Source organism: Phascolarctos cinereus, unplaced genomic scaffold (genome assembly GCF_003287225.1).
Source record: "Phascolarctos cinereus isolate Bilbo 61053 unplaced genomic scaffold, phaCin_HiC Scaffold_9;HRSCAF=440, whole genome shotgun sequence".
Classification (NCBI taxonomy): Eukaryota; Metazoa; Chordata; class Mammalia; order Diprotodontia; family Phascolarctidae; genus Phascolarctos; species Phascolarctos cinereus.
Window position 1 is genome coordinate 53,880,928 of NW_027556402.1, and position 17,431 is coordinate 53,898,358.

The window sequence follows — 17,431 nt, forward strand, 5'->3', positions numbered from 1 at the left end:
GCTTGAAAAGTCCCATGCATAGGGAGCATGTTAGCATGGTTCATATGTGGAGGGCTGTATGTAATAGGGAGCACTCATGCATAGGCAGCACATGTAGCTAGGGCACATATACCAATGTGCCAATTGGCTTTCAACTGCTCTGCCTTTTGAGCTGTGGAAGGTAGATACCTCCATGACAGTATAGGCTGTTCCTGGCACCTTATTATTGTTGTGTGGTTATTTCATTCCTATCCAACTCTTCATGACCCCATTTGGGATTTTCTTGGCAAAGATACTGAAGTGGTTTGCCATTTCCTTCTCCAGCTCATTTTACAGATGAGGAAACTAAGGCAAACATGGTTAAGTGACTTTCCCAGGGTCACAAAGCTAGTAAGTGTCTGAGGCCAGATCTGAACCCAGGAAGATGAATCTTTCTGATTCCAAGCCCAGTGCTCTATCCACCGCATCACCTAGCTGCCCTATACTGGCACCTTATACAGATAAATTTCTGTTTTGTTTTGTTGTATTACAGGGTAAATCCCTCTCATTCATTGGCTATCAGATTAGGAGTTTATTCAGCAGTTATTGTCCTAAGTGATCATATTTACACTGATTGTTAATGGGACAATAATTTACTTAGGCCTCCAGTACATGGAAGACGTGTTCAGATGAAGTTTTATTTTCGTGGACCTCTTGAGTTCGTACATACATACACATTTACTACAAGCAGCGAGTTGGTATAGTGGATAGAGCACTGGACCTAGAGTCAGGAAGACCTTAGTTCAAATGTGGCCTCAGATACTTATTAACTGCGTGACCCTGGGCAAGTCACTTAACTTCTGCTTCAGCTTCTCCATCTATAAAATGGAGACAGTAACCTCCCAGAGTTGTAGTGAGGGTCAAATGAGATAATATTTGTAAAGTGCATAGCACAGTACCTGGCAGATACTATGAACAATATAAATATCAGTTATTATTATTATTTACTTAAGATATCTGCCTTAGTGGAAGGAAGTTCCCATACTACTGACCTCATAGAAATATTAAAATTTACTTTTTGTGTGCTTGCGCACACACACACACACACACACACACACACACACACACACACCCCAAGAAACTAATTTTATCAGCATGTGAATTCCTGGTATAGAATAAGTTTCAGGAGGGCAGATTGCAACCCATCCAGACCATACAATCTCAGAGAATTCAGAGTCGTCGTGGTACAGTAGAAAGAATGATGGATTTGGAATGATATAACCTCAAGTTAAATCTCAGCTGCGCCACATAGCTCCTTTGTGATCCTAACATTCAAGTCACCTCTCTGGTCCTTAGCTTCCATATTTTAAAATGATGCTGGGGGAAAAGGGAGGATGTCAGACTAAATTACCCATGAGGTCTTATCTACCTCTCTATTTGCTTGAATTTCGGAGAGGTTAAGCAACTTATCAATGCCAGAGAGTCTGTAAGGGCCAGACTTGGAGTTTGAGCCGGAACTTTTTGACCCTGAGTGAAGCCCTGTCTACTACTAACACCTCTCTTAGCTTTTGCTTTTGGCACCAAAAAATGAGACAGACAGTGGGAATCAAAGCATAGAGGGGAAGAGCTTAGAAATCCTCCTACCTCCCCATTTTACAGATGAGGACTCTGAAGGCCAAAGAGTTTAAGTGACTCATGCAACATATCCTACCTGATATGTGGGATATGTCTAAATGTACAGAAATGATCAACCCTCCATCTTAGTGCTGATTATCCTGTTCTCTTTGAGTCAGAAGGTAGCCACTTAGGATGGCTCTGAAGTGCCTAACTTCTGTTATCAGATAGTGCCTACTCAGCTAATTTGGGGAATTGTGGGACCGAAGAGTTGGAAGAGACCTTAAGAGTCATCTAATTATCTTAACTAACCCCAAAATATGGAGACACAAAGTGTTTCGCTTGAACTAATGGAAGCGCCGGAACTGAGAGTCAAGTATCCTGACTTTCAGTAAAGAGCAATACTTATTTAGCAAAGTAGAATTTCTGGACAACGTGAAGTTTCTTAGCCCAAGAAATACTCAGGTAAATTTTCAGGACACTGAAAGTCATATCGTGCATTTTAAAGCTAAGCATAAATTCTTTAGGCTACTGTGGATTTCTATACCAATATACCAATAACCAAAGTAACAAGAAGAATGTGTACTTACTGTTTTTTTTGTTTGTGTCATTGCTTAGAATGGACTGTCTCCACTTCACATGGCTGCACAAGGGGACCATGTTGAATGTGTAAAACACCTGCTACAGCATAAGGCCCCAGTGGATGATGTCACCCTGGATTACCTGACCGCCCTCCATGTTGCTGCACACTGTGGCCACTACCGTGTGACCAAACTTCTCCTGGACAAGAGAGCCAATCCTAACGCCAGAGCCTTGGTAAACCTGGCCCACTCTACCTCAATGAAACAAGAAAGGGAGTTATCAAGCCAGTGTTTATTGATTGACTATGCAAACAAAAATAGGGAATGGTTTGGGGACAAAGTCATTTCTACCCTACCTATCACACATCATGCTCCTGCTTCGTTCACGCTTTCCTATTTTGCTATTTTCTGATGGTGAAACAGCATAGATTTCAGAGGGCACCAAGGTAACATTTCAGAAGTCCATCAGTTGCAAACATGCTGATGTCAATCCCTTGAGGTCAAGAGAAACTTCAAGGGAAAATTAAAATCTTAGAAGAAGGCAGAATTAAACTATTTCAGTTTCTCAGGTGCTTAGGGGTAGACTAACTGAATATAGGATATTCTTGGGAGTTATTTTAAAAAAAAAGAAAAGCAAGGGTTAAACAATGATGAATTCAGGGAGTACTTTCTAAATTAAAAGGAAAATATCAGTTCTTTATTTTCATTCCTGTCTGAAGCTTTGTTGAAAGTACAGTTTCATTGGGTAATCCATCCTAGAGATGTTTATTAAAATCAATACAGGGTGGCTCAAAATTCTTAGTGCAGTTTTTAAGCTGTCTGAGTTTTTAAACTCTCAACGCTCAAAACTGCACTAAGACTTTGGGGATTACATATGACTACAGTTCAGTTGACCAGTCACTTTATTTTGTGAATAAGAAGAAACAACCCTGTGAATAATAACTTTGAGATTTTCTGTCTGGACAAATTGATTCAAGAGGGGGTGGGGAATTGATGTCTCTCTTCTAAGTGCTTCAGTAAGCATTTTTATTTAATTTCCAGTTCTTGGAATATGGACAGATTGAAAAGGAAAGTTGGGAAGAGCTGCTACTACAACTATTCCTATGTTTTCTAAGGCTTATCGTTTAACCAATTTCCCCTTGCTTTACTTGTGGTTAAACACCGGCTAGCCTAACAATATCCATTGAAAGGACCTGGCATATTTCTAATATATTTATGCTTCATGTTTGCTAATTCCCAAACTAATAGGAAATTCATCTTTTTTCACTTGTTAATATAGTTCCAAATAGCTTATCACATTTCTAGGCAAAACCAAGGTCACTGACCATTAAAATTAAAATTTTCTTGTTTAGAATCCTGCAATGGAATTGACTGCCCTGGATTTTAGGAGCAAAGTTAGTTTATGAGGTCGTTATATGGAGTCATTACCCCAAAAAGAAGAAAATATTTTGTTAATAGGAAATAAATGTATGTCAGATACAGTAACCAAGAAATGAGAATTCATATGAACCACTTATACAAGTATGTGTGTTCATATGGATATATGATATACATATGTATATCATATATTCACACACATACATGGGGGGAGGTTAATGTTAGCACTCCTAAGCAAAAAAAAAAATGAGCAAATTCATTATGTGTATAATCTCATAGTGAAAGATAAGTTATTTATTAGCTTAAGTAAGGCCTTGTATTTTTTAAGAATAGTCATACTATGTAAGTGTTAACTAATATAAAATAGAAAATTATGTTAATTACAAACACTGGTACATTTCAAGCATATTACCTCTTTGTGACTGGCAGCTAGAGTAGAATACATTAAGAAGACCCATTCAAATAGTTTCAATTTGACTATATAAGTGTAAGTTTGGCCCTAATTAATGAATTTCCTAAGAGTTGTCAGTAGGTGGAAAGTGCCTGAAAAGATCTGTCATTTCATCCCTATTTAGGGAATGTATTCCAACTGTGGCTGTGAGCCAGCTGCACATTTCTCAAAAGGCATTTTATAATAGTTATTTCAGTACTTTAATTGTAACTTCAGAGATGTGATTTTTGTTGCTATAAGGTTTTCTTTCCTCCAACAAAGACGGCAAATCCACCCCCACACACACTGGGCCAACCCTAATGTCCCTGAGAACTACTGAAAAATGTCCCCTGCTGCCACCCTGGTAAGGTGCGCCTCCAAACTTAGGTGGGCTCATTCTCAAACGGGCCACCAGGTCTACCATCTTGGTAGGGTATGGTGGTGCTGGTGCTCTGCTCCCATAGTCTTAGAAACCCACAGTCACCCTTTACTACAACTTCCAAACCATGAGGAGAAATGAGAATAGAACTTTAATGGAGGAAAAAGATAGCTAAATTGTCATCGATTGAGAAAATTAAATGCTCAAATGTACCAGAATAATAACTATTTAAAAGGCATATTCTGCCTTTACTTTTTTAGGTGTACTCATTAAGAAACAAACAAAAAAAACTTTCTCATTGACATGCTGTTAATTAATTCTGCTGAGACATAGATTTCCGTGTATGAGGTATTTATTATAGCAAGCAAACTTTGTGGTGGAGATTTTTAATGTCTCGTTACTTTATGGTTATACCTTATATATAAAAATGTTAGCTAGTTAACTGTTTAGTCCCAGAACCAGAGGAGTATAGGCATCACAGGTCCAATTCCTAGATGCAGCAGCATAAAACTTGGGACATAGGTCTTATTTAGTTTATTGTTAATTAAGGGAGCAAAATCCTCACCTGGAGGTTTTACTATCCTTAGTTTATGTTACAAAGACTCCAGATCAATGGCTCCAAAAATCTTTTTATTTGAAAAGCATAATTACAAAATGTATATGTACATATACATACATATATAAATACATACAAATATAGGTATTGATATATAATCATTATATTTCAGTTATGACTCCCAGAAGAATAACAGAAAACAAATGAGGCAAACAAAACATTAGGCAAAGGGCCACAGGCCTTAATTTTCAAACAGGTTAGCAATTCAGATACTTTAAAACTCGTCTCTTTACCAGCAAAATATTTTCTTTCCTACAAAGTCTGGAAGAAAAGCCAATATTTTCAGACCTCGACCAATGATGATTTGATTTCTGGGCACTTCTTAGACCTTCTAAAAGAGTCAATGTTGTCCTCTTTGCTCCTCCAAAGAGAGAGCCTCCCCTACCTCCCTTTTCAAAAACTTGCCAGCATTGGGGCACGCAGGCCAGTTCCCCAGTGACTTATGAGGGGAAAGTCCAGTATCACAGGAGTGTGGCACTGCTGCTGTTACCTCCCTGTGTCCTGTCTCACGAGGGTGGGAGCGGCCCTGGTCGCACTCCTTGATGAGGTAACACTATTGCCTGCAATGTGCCAGCATGGAGTTGTGTGACGATTCTGTATCTGCATGTTTTCAACTAACTTGATTGTCTCTCGCACAGAACGGTTTTACTCCACTGCACATTGCGTGCAAGAAAAACCGCATCAAAGTCATGGAACTGCTGGTGAAATATGGGGCCTCAATCCAGGCTATAACAGAGGTAGAAAATGTTTCAGCTTGTCCAGAAACATCTCTTCTCTTCTCTTCTCTTCTCTTCTCTTCTCTTCTCTTCTCTTCTCTTCTCTTCTCTTCTCTTCTCTTCTCTTCTCTTCTCTTCTCTTCTCTTCTCTTCTCTTCTCTTCTCTTCTCTTCACTTCTCTCCTCTCCTCTCCTCTCCTCTCCTCTCCTCTCCTCTCCTCTCCTCTCCTCTCCTCTCCTCTCCTCTCCTCTCCTTCTTCCTCTCCTCTCCTCTCCTCTCCTCTCCTCTCCTCTCCTCTCCTCTCCTCTCCTCTCCTCTCCTCCCTCTTCCTCTCCTCTCCTCTCCTCTCCTCTCCTCTCTCCCTCTCCTCTCCTCTCCTCTCCTCTCCTCTCCTCTCCTCTCCTCTCCTCTCCTCTCCTCTCCTCTCCTCTCCTCTCTTTCTGTTCTCTTTTCTTCTCTCTCTGCCTGTCTCTCTCTGTCTCTGTGTCTCTGTGTCTTTGTCTCTCTCTGTCTCTATCTCTGTGTGTCTCTGTCTCTCTGTCTGTCTGTATGTCTCTCTCTCCCTCTCCTGTCCTTCCCTCTTCCTGTCCATCTCTACTTTTCTCTTTGTCTCTCTCTTCCTGTTTCCTCTCACTATCTTTGTCTCTCTCTCCCCCATCTTTCTCTCCCTCCCTCTTTTCCTTCCTTCCTCTCTATCCCCATTCCTGTCCATTTCTCTCTCTCTCTCTCTATTTTTTTCCTCTCTTTCCTTCCTCCTTTCTGTCTCCCTTTCTCTCCCTCTTCCTATCTATTTCCCCTTCTTCCTGTCTCTCTTTCCCTCTCTCGCTGTCGCTCTGGCTCTCTCTCTCTCTCTCTCTCTCTCTCTCTCTCTCTCTCTCTCTCTCTCTCTCTCTCTCTCTCCCCCCATCCCCCCCTTTTCCTTCCTCCTTTCGTCCATCTTCTCTACTTTTTTTTCACTCCAGCTTTCTTTATCTAAAGAAGCCCCCAAGCCCCTCACTCGTGCAGAGGAGTAAAACTACTATTGCTTTGTTTCGCAGTCTGGCCTCACACCAATACATGTGGCTGCTTTCATGGGCCACCTGAACATAGTCCTCCTTCTGCTGCAGAATGGAGCCTCTCCAGATGTCACTAACATTGTGAGTATGGCTTGGAATAGAATAACCACAGAGGGCAAGGGAGAGAGAGTTCTGCGTGTGTGCGTGGTCTTACGTGTGTGTGTGCGCGTGCATGTCAAAGCAAGGGGCTGAGATGCCCCGGAGATCTCCAGTATCATGTACTTCTGACTAATAAGACTTCCAGACATTTATCCAAGAGGCAGCTTCTTAGCTTCTCAAAAAGAATATAGCAAAAATAAATTTGGAAGCAACAGCACAGAAAATTTTGAGCCTCTTGGGACAGATGGGTTAAATAGGCATCTTCTTGAATACTCTTATTAAAAGTAAGACATTTCTAAGCTGCCCAGAAGGTGGAAAAATGATTGACCACGGTAGAACCAGGAGGATGCATAATATTGCTTGAGAGAAGTGTAATTCCAACAAACATCAGCCCAAAAATCAGGATGATGTGGTCCAATCCTAAGGACATTTTAATTAAGAACAACTTTCTTTTCTTTTATTGCTTGTTACCCCCCCCATTTTCTAGCCTTTTTTGGCCTGTATACCCTGAAATAGCTGCTTCACATCAGTTTTTCTTGTATAACATAAACCAGCATTAGTTTTCAGGTGACTTTTATTCTGCTACAAAATGCTGGATAGGCCAGTTTTCTTTTGGCCAGGTTGTCCTAACATTTGACCTCATTTTCCTTTCCTATTTTTGTTTTATGTCTTATTTTCTTTCCCTTCAAGCCTGAATATTTTTAATCTCTTTTCTAAATTAATGTCCTTTAATCCTAACTTGAGACAACTTCCTGAGTGAAATCAACTTGCTTTTTCAAAGAGGTTGCTGTTTGAAATTTTAAAGCATTTACTATTTCAAATTCATTTGACAACAATTATTCACCACAAAAGTCCATTTAATTTTTTTTATTATTAATATAAATTGTCTTTAAAAGATTGGCTTATCACTGTTGCTTCTATTTTTTTTTTTTTGATGCCTCATTCCATTTGGATTGTGAAATAGAATAGCCAATTTCACTTTTTGTGTATGGTCTTTCACACATCATTGTTTCTGTAGTTGTACACTGTTTCTGTGCCTAAATTTCTAATATGAGTACAAATTATTTTATGTCCTTGATGAAACCAAATTTAACAGAAAATAAGAATCATGAAACCCTCTTCATTCACACTAGGATTCGCAAACTCCACTTTGAACAGAAACAAAAGCTTAAATGCAACAAATACCACCAAAGCTATAACATACTTACTTATACTTATGCAACATTCTAGATCATTTGTGCTATAAAAAACTTTGTGTGAGTTGAAAACATGATACAAAATGATGTGTCTATGATTTCAATCCTATAAAATATTATTTTGGGAGTCTTGCTAAGATCAGCACCATAAATAAGATTCTATCTCTGATTTTCCTTTTAATTGATTAATTTCCAGCCATTTAGAAATCATAGTGCCTTACTGTTGTTTGGTTGATTTCGCAAATCCTTCCTTCTAGTAAAAGTGCTATATGGTATATATAATCTATTTTTTCATATTAAGCTAAAATAAATTTCTTGGGGGAATTTTGTGATAATGCCTTAACATACTTAACAATACTCTGGTGTATCATAAATCCAGGGTTGAGAATCATCTCTTTCAGGGAATCCATTATTTCAAGAGAATTCATCCTTTGCCCTTTATTCTCTTTTTCCCTGTTCTAGCTCCACATGTCCACACAGGAACACACACACACACACACACACACACACACACACACACACACACACACACACACACACACACACACACACACCCCCTCCATATTTTAGATACCTGACAGTATAACCTTTCCCAAACATCCTTTTCCTTTTCCTTCAATTTTGAGGCAGTTGTGATATAACATGAAAAGCTAGAAGTCAAAGTCCTAGGCTCAAATACTGAATCTATTGCCTCTGGCAAGTTCCTCAAGTTCGTCTACTCTCTCCTCAAGTTCATCTACTCTCTCCTCAAGTTTCCTCATCGCAAAATAGGTGTAACACCTATATTACTCACCTCACAAGATTGTTATGAGGGACATATGAAATAACATCCGTGAAGTGCTTCACAAATTATAAAGCACAATAAAAAACGCTAGGTGTCATTAGGAGGAGATGGGACTTTTAGGGACGATAGCATCAACAGAACTTAACTGGAAATCAAGGGATGGAGTGCTTGTGAACTCTTCTGAGAAAAAAAAAAAGACAAAGAAAATAGCTAATGTGTAACCAGAACTCCTGTGAAGTTGATTCAGAAACTGTGTGGACACTTCTGCCTGCTTTGCTGTTTCCAACTTGATCAGCTCCCTGCCTACAAATACCCCCACCCCCAGATCATTTGTCTGTTGCCTGAAATCCTGTTGCATTACATGAATGCGATGTGGTCTGTTATGCTTGACAGCTTTCTGACTTGATGCGGCAATACTGTAACTTGACATCGCTGTCAGTGGGGTCAATTTCACCAGCTGGCTGATGGGATGGGGGTGGCGTTAGACTTGGAACTTGCTTGAAATGTGACCATAATCATTTTCTCATCAAATTTGTCAGAGCTTTTAAGTTCTAGATAATAGTTACTTGGACAGTTCTATTTTTTTTAGCTACATAACTTTTTTTTCCCTTTTATTGATATATACACTTTGAAGACTATAACTAAAACTAGCAATGATTATATTTTAGCAACTAGTAATGGATAATGGTCAATTAAACACAATACTAGAATAAAAAACAAATCACTAACATACCTGTAGTAGGCAATGGTAGATTTTTATTTTCTTCTTTTCTCAGCAAAGTAAGTTTTTTTAATGGCAAAGAGGGGAAGAGAATGGAGAAGTTTTTTTTTTCTGGAAATATACTTCATATTCCCACCCCAAAGCTAATTCCATGAAATTAAGAAAAAAATATGATTATATATTATGGGAGAATTATCAAGAAAGAAACTAAATTTGTTTTAGTTAAACTAAAACTTAAACTAAACTAACTTAAAATTAGTTAAAACATCAAAGCAGAATAATTCTGTAGTGTATTATATATGTGTGAAGTGTATGTATGTATATACATACATATATACATATATGTATACACACAGAGAATTTAACCTTCTCACAACATTGAGGGAAAATATGGTAAAAGCAAGAGTGAATTACTTGAAATTCAGTGTAGGTCTAGTATACTTCTTTGGATTCATAATTTTATTAAAAAACAATTGGGCCCCTCTGGAGTCTAAGCGTATTCTCTGCTTTCACCAAGAAATCTTGTAAGCTACAATTACCATAATGCCATTTAACCAAGAGATGTGATAAAAAATGGTTGAGTTGTCTAATTACTGGTATTACTGGTCTCTTTGGAGAGACTGGTCAATGACATCAAAGCACTAAGAAATTTTGTCTTTCCAAGGAGCAAAAATCTTAAATACTTAACAGTTATAAAACACAGGAGTTGAAAATGGCTTTTGTTATCAGTGTCAATTTCCAGACAGCACTTTAGATTCATAGTGTCTATTCTTCTTAAATAGTGTGTGATGTGTAATCCAAGAAAATATAGAGACTTTTAGCATAAAGTATTTAATATCTTTTGAGAGAGATTATTCTCACTTGAATATTAACTGTTCATCGATTAAATGGCCATGGTCTCCTCCTACCTCCTGGGCCATCTCCAGTTGTCCTGATCTCTATCTTGCCACTAGGCCCACGTGGCTCCGGAGGAGAAAGTGACTTTGCACAGCCCTCCCTTAATTAAATCCAATTCACTTGCAAGTTATGGCATCGCCTTCTTGGTGTCATGGTCCAAAAAACAACAACAGGTCTCAGGGATCAACAGAGCTTGACTGTAACCAGCATATCAGATGTCTCATTTTATCTTCCCAAATCTCTTCTAGATTTCTATTTACTTGGCTTTTTTTTCTTGGTCAGTAAAACCCAAGTTTTTCATTAGGATTTGTGAGAAATGTCCCGACAACCCCCTAAATTTGGAAGTAGGATGTTGAAGATAAGTACTTAATTCTACCAAGGATAAACCAGAATTATTTTTTAAAATAATTCTGACCTGTATATTTGTTTGTTCCCCATTCATTTTTTTCATGCATAGCTAAAGAATCAGAAGATTCTATCAGAAGAGTAAACAAAATGTTGCCAGGCCATCTAGTCTATCCTTCTGCCTTCATTCAGGACTATAAGGCTTTCTTGTTTTAAAGATAGACAGATGCTTATAATCCCTTGCAAAGAACACTCCAGACTTGACTGTTGATTAATTATGCTTTAGATCTGATGTCTGTCCCTCAAGCTCCAGCTTAAGTCAGCTTGCCAGACACAGCACTGTATTGCATCACGAAAATGCTGTTAGGCATGCTCTGATGACCTGGGCCTGTCTACTCCCTGGTGATTCAGTGAATCTCCTGGAAATCCACATTTAACCTCTCAATCTCTGACCTGAAGCCAGAAGCTAGGAAGTCTCTTCAAAGAACCATGTATGAGTAAACACAGTCATTAAGATTAGGGTGACTGCCTGAGATTATCTAAGCCACTGTACACTCCAACATAAATTATTCCAAACTTAAAAATATTCTCAAATACGGGAGGGAAGACTACATGGGAAAGAAATCTTGAATTAAAATGCACAAAATAAAATAGGATTATGGAGGAAATCAGTTGAAATACTGTTACCAAAATATTAAACACACAAGTTTATGGATTCCAGGTTAAGAAACTGCTTTATGGTGCTATGACAAAGATGATCTCACTGGAGACTATGTTTATGTTGAGTTTTGAAGTTAACTATACTGCTTCCTTGCCTTCCTGGCAAACCATTCCACCACCCCACCACCCCTGCCCTGTGTATGCTGGACCCTGAATGTTCAGGTGAGTTTACAAGGATGTTACACATTGAAAGTATGTTGGGAAACACTGGCTTTAGATGCTCTTCCTTGTTAAATCCATAGAGAAATTGAAGGAGGGGTATAACATATTTGATAAATTTGTAAATTGCTTTTAATTGACCCCAAACCTTTCTCTTCCTTAGAATAATCCCAATTCCTTTAGTCTTTCCGCTTAGATCTTCTCCAGTCCATTGACATGTTCCTGAATTGCAGTACCATGGACATATTTATTTATGACCATCCAGAGGAGTAGGTTTATTTGTGATTCAACTCTTTGTTTCCTGGCAGCGTGGAGAGACTGCGCTACATATGGCAGCCCGAGCTGGGCAGGTGGAAGTAGTCCGTTGCCTTCTAAGAAATGGTGCTCTCGTGGATGCCCGAGCCAGGGTAGGTATCTAGGCAGCTCTCTCTACCCATCATGTAGAGTGTTCTCCATTTAAATAAGGGTATTGTGCTCTGACAGTGAGAACAGTGCAGTGGTTCCATGATCTAATATCCTTTATTGTCAGTCAATCATCAGCAAGTATATATTAGGAACCTACTGTATGCCAGTCACTGTACTTGTTGCCAGAGATATAAAAAAGAAAACAATCCCTGCCCTCGAGTAGGGTCTATATAAAAATATGTGAATATAAAGTGAATAAATGAAAATATAAGTATATATCCCCCACCTTTTTAACTCCCCCCCCCCACAAAGTAGTTAAATACAGGGTAGGTTGGGAGGGGAGGCAGTAGCAATAGTGGGGCTTAAGAAAGGCTTCATACATTGAAGATGGCTCATGAACTGCATCTTCAAGGAAGATAGGACTCTGTCAAGCATAAGTAAGGAGGGAGAGAGGGCATTTCAGATCTGGGTTGACCAGGCCCAGAGAGGGGAGATGGAGTATCATGAGGACCAGAGAGAAGACTTTTATATTTAATTTTGCAAAGCATTTGTGCATCTATTATCTCATTTATCATTGGATTTTTAAGCTAAAAATGGTACTTCCTCTACATCAATATACACATATATATACACAGACATACATATACACACATACACAAACACACATACACACACATATATGTATATATGTATATGTATGTATGTGTGTATACATATATTATATCTATATCTATATCTATATCTATCTATCTATCTATCTATCTATCTATCTATCTATCTATCTATCTATCTATCTATCTATCTATCTATCTATCTGTAACTATATCTATCTATGCTTCTCCCAGTATCAAAGAAAGCCAAGGGGGCATTTAGGTGGTGCAGTAAATAGAGAACTGGCCCTGAAGTCAGGAGGACCTGAGTTCAAATCCGACCTCAGATCAAACACTTGACACTTAACTAGCTATGTGACCTTCGGCAAGTCACTTAACCCCAATTGCCTTAAAAAAAAAAAACAAAGCCAAGCACGTTTCCTTATAAAATCACTGCTCTCAAATGTTCCATTTTTTCCCCACTCACCTGCTTCTCCTCTTGTTTTAATGAATACATTTTACCCTTGTGACCTTTTGTGGTTTTACACATTTAGGCTCCCTTGTTTCTGAAAATGTGGAAAGAATACTCTAGATTTGAGTCAGTCAAAACTGGACTTTGTTAGATTGGTGTCTAGGCTCAGTTATACCAACTGCCACTTACTAGCTCCACATCTGTAGACAAGTCATTACCTAACTTTGTTTTCTTTCTGTAAAATGGGGATTTATACTGCCTATCTCAAAGGGCTATTGTGAAGGAAATGCTTTGCAAATTAAGACCTGAACTTTATCTTTTTTGTTTGTTTGTTTCTGAAATGGAATTCATATTATTCCTGCTCCATTAAAAATATATTAAGTGTGCATATGTTATATTTAATTTTGTATGTTATGTTTATGTCATATATATTACATATGTAAGCTATATAACATAGTGTGGTATAAATGCATAGATATCCAGTTTCTGGATCGAGAGGTCTTTGGCTCAAGCATCACTTCTGACATGTATTTATGGGTTTGTGGGATGATAGTGGCATATCTTTGAACTAGTCATTTCAGTTGTAGTCTCTAAGAGTATAAATGGTAAAACAGTTTCAGATCTACATTGATAGAAGGATTTTTTGACCAGGGGTGCTCTACATCATTGACATCTTAGGTCCTTGTCCTTACCCCTCTTGTCAATGCTCCTAAGTCATACTCTCTTTGTTCTTCTTTCCTACTTTTTAATGACTGACTAAACTTTCTTAGTGAATGACTCGCCAGTCCTTCCCCATAATTTTTGACTAATTGCCTTCAGAATTTTCAGTCAACAGGAGTAATAAGATGCCAATGACCCAGGAGCATTTCTTACCTTTGACAAGCATATAATGCTGCATATATCTTTTTTGTTTGTTTGTTTTTTATGTGAGGCATTTGGGGTTAAGAGACTTGCCCAAGGTCACACAGCTAGTAAGTGCCAAAGTGTCTGAGGTTGGATTTGAACTCAGATCTTCCTGACTCTAGGGCTGGTGCTCTATCCACTGTGCCACCTAGTTGCCCATACTGCATATTTCTTGAGATGTGATTTCTCTTTTTAATTATCTTCATCTTTATCCTTGGATAGGTACTGGGTCCTGTACTCTTCTGTAATCAAAACAAAACAAATTAAAAAACACATTTTCAAAGTTGATTTATATTTAAATAAAGTGAATACTGAAGCCTCCTTTACCTCAGTCAGCTGAAAACAGAGATGTGTTGATTATCAGAAGCAAGTAGAAGTGAAAAGAAACATTGATCACAGTCATGGAAATATGTACTTGTCCACAATGCCTATTAACAGTGCATCAACTCAGTACTGTAAAAATGCTAGGTGGCACAAGTGGAAAGAGTGTGAAATTTGCAATGAGGAAGACCTGAGTTCAAATCCTGTCTCACTTACTTAGTAGATTTGTGACTTTGGGCAAGTCACTTAACTTCTCTCAGACACAACTTCCTTATAAATAAAATAGGGATAATATTTACAACTATCTCAAAGGTTATTATAAAGATTGAACGAGATAATAATACATGTAAAGTGCTTCACAAAACTTAAAATACTATATCAATGAAGACTAACGAGAGTAATAATAATTGCAGGGGGACATTGCTCCAAGGGCAGTCAGGTTGGCATATGTCATTAGGGAGTCCTTCTGGCTCTAACTTCTTGCTTGACTTGAGTTGTAGGAGGAACAGACTCCCTTGCACATTGCTTCTCGCCTGGGTAAGACAGAAATAGTCCAGCTGCTTCTACAACATATGGCTCACCCAGATGCAGCCACTAAAAATGGATATACGCCGCTGCACATCTCAGCCAGGGAAGGCCAGGTAGACGTGGCATCAGTACTTCTAGAAGCAGGAGCAGCCCACTCTTTAGCTACTAAGGTAAGGACACCTCCTGACAGAGACTGGAGAATTAGACATGGATGTTTTGGACGTGGCCAAGATGGGAATTTGTTTTGCTTGACTATCCATTTTTGTTACAGGAGGTTTTTTTTTCCTTTTTCTTTTCAATGGTGATGGGTGGTATTAGGGAGAGAATCCATTTTTATTCATTGAAGAAATAAAATTTAGTTTGAAAAAGATATTGAGATAAGCAGTCAGAGTAGTCGCAATAATAAGAGAACTCAAATTGTGGGCTTTCAGGGCTGCAAAAAACAGACATAAACTTGGCCTAAAATTCATATTTGACCCTTTGGAGTGACATGTTTAGCTTCATTTTCTTAAAAAAAAAAGGTTCAAATGTCCCATTTCCCCTCCCCCTAAGTCAAAAAAGAGCAAATGGGAATTACTTATTAGTGTTGGGAATAAGCTTAATAATATATTCAATAAAAAGTGCTGAACCCATATATTATTTTGGAGGAGGATACTGAATTTAATTCTACTGGAAATAACAGTGGCATTATTTCCCAGGTACGTGTATCTCTAACTTTAAATCATAGTGTCACAATCTTTCAATAAGATTCCTGTCACTGGGAAGTCATCCTGAGTGATGAGGGATTCAGCTCAGTTGTGAAAGAACAGATAGGTGCTATGGAAGCCATATCTACAGGACATGTCATCACTGCTCAGATTATATCCTGGACATAAGAACAAAAAAGACACATTATACATTGTTTCAATAAAGTTGACTATAAGACATTTCTATAAAGTCAATCCTAGAGTGCTCCATTAATTTCTATTATGAATGAAGGTGTGTTCTCTTTCCTTCTCATCCAAGTACCTCAAGTATAACCTTCCCCAATATACTAAATTGTATCCCTTCTGATTAAGGATTTATATGTATATATAATATATATAAATATATATATATATTTATATATGATATATAAAATACACATATAAAAATATATATTATATATAAATATATAATATATTTATATATGCATTATATATAATATATAATATATATGAATATATATTATATATTATATATAATACATATATGTAAATATATATTTTATATTTATATATAATATATATATAATATGTATTTATATGTATTATATATATAAAATATATATATATATATATATCCCTATCACATGCTAACAATTTCTACCAGCAGCCCACTGTGTGAAACAAATTATAGTCTCACTTAGTAGTTTACCATCTTGACTCTATGCTTTTTCAGATCTTGTCTTTATAATCCCTCTTTCTAGAAATTTGGTCTCATTTTTTCCCCTTCATCTAGATATTTACAGCATTCAACTCAAGATAGCCTATACAGTTACACAATAGATGTTGCTTTTTAAATACATGACAAATTCTAGAGTAAAAATTCCTTAAATTCATGGTTTTGGGTTATGTAAATCAATTAATTCACTGCATCGGGCATTTTATAAGTTTGGAATTCTAATATAAATAATAACTAGAGTTTGTATACCACTTTAAGGTTTGCAAAGTGCTTTCAGATCACTGTCTTGATCGGAGCAGCTAAGTCTTTCACAGTTACTTCATTACAATTTTGTTGTTAACTGTATTCAATGTTCTCTTGGTTCTGCTTACTTTGTCTTGCATCAGTTCATATGTGTCTTCTCAGGTTCTTCTGAAACCCTTCTGCTTATCCTTTCTCATAGCACAATAGTATTCCATCACGACCATATATCACAACTTCTTCCCTATTGAGGGGCATCCCCTTGATTTTCAATTCTTTGCCAACACAGTACTATAATTATTTTTGTACCAATATATCCTTTTTCCTTTTCTCTGATCTCTTTGGGATACAGAACTAGTTGTTGTATTGCTGGGTCAAAGGCTATGCATAGTTTTATAGGTCTTTGGGAGTAGTTCCAAATTGTGCTCTAGCATGGTTGGACTAATTCAGAACTTTACCAATAATGCATCAGTGTCTCTACTTTCCCAGATCCCCCCGCCCAGCATTTGTCGTTTTCCTTTTCTGTTATGTTAGCCAATCTGATAGGTGTGAGATAGTATCTCAGAATTGTTTTAATTTGCATTTCTCTAATCAGTAGTTATTTAGACCATTTTTTCACATTACTATCGATAGCTTTGATTTCTTCTTCTGAAAACTGCTTTTTCATACCCTTTGACCATTTATTAATTGAGGAATGGCTCTTATTTTTATAAATTTGGCTCAGTTGCCTACATGTTTTAGAAATAAAGCTTTTATCAGAGAAATTTGCTGTAATTTTTCCCTCAGTTTCCTGTTTTCCTTCTAATTTTGGTGGCATTGCATTTTGTTTGTGCAAACACTTTTAAAGGTCATGCAATCCAAATTATTCATTTTACTTTCAATGATCCTCTCTATCTCTCATTT

At 37.5% G+C, this 17,431-nt stretch overlaps 1 protein-coding gene across 1 annotated transcript in view; it reads left to right on the plus strand.

Moving 5' to 3' along the window:
- ANK2 (ankyrin 2) overlaps positions 1–17,431 on the plus strand; it is a 275,508-nt gene that overhangs the window by 129,298 nt on the left and 128,779 nt on the right. Inside the window, 5 exon segments of the mRNA XM_078148698.1 lie at positions 2,191–2,388; positions 5,594–5,692; positions 6,709–6,807; positions 11,956–12,054; positions 14,839–15,036. Of these exon segments, the coding sequence (XP_078004824.1) occupies positions 2,191–2,388; positions 5,594–5,692; positions 6,709–6,807; positions 11,956–12,054; positions 14,839–15,036 (693 nt within the window).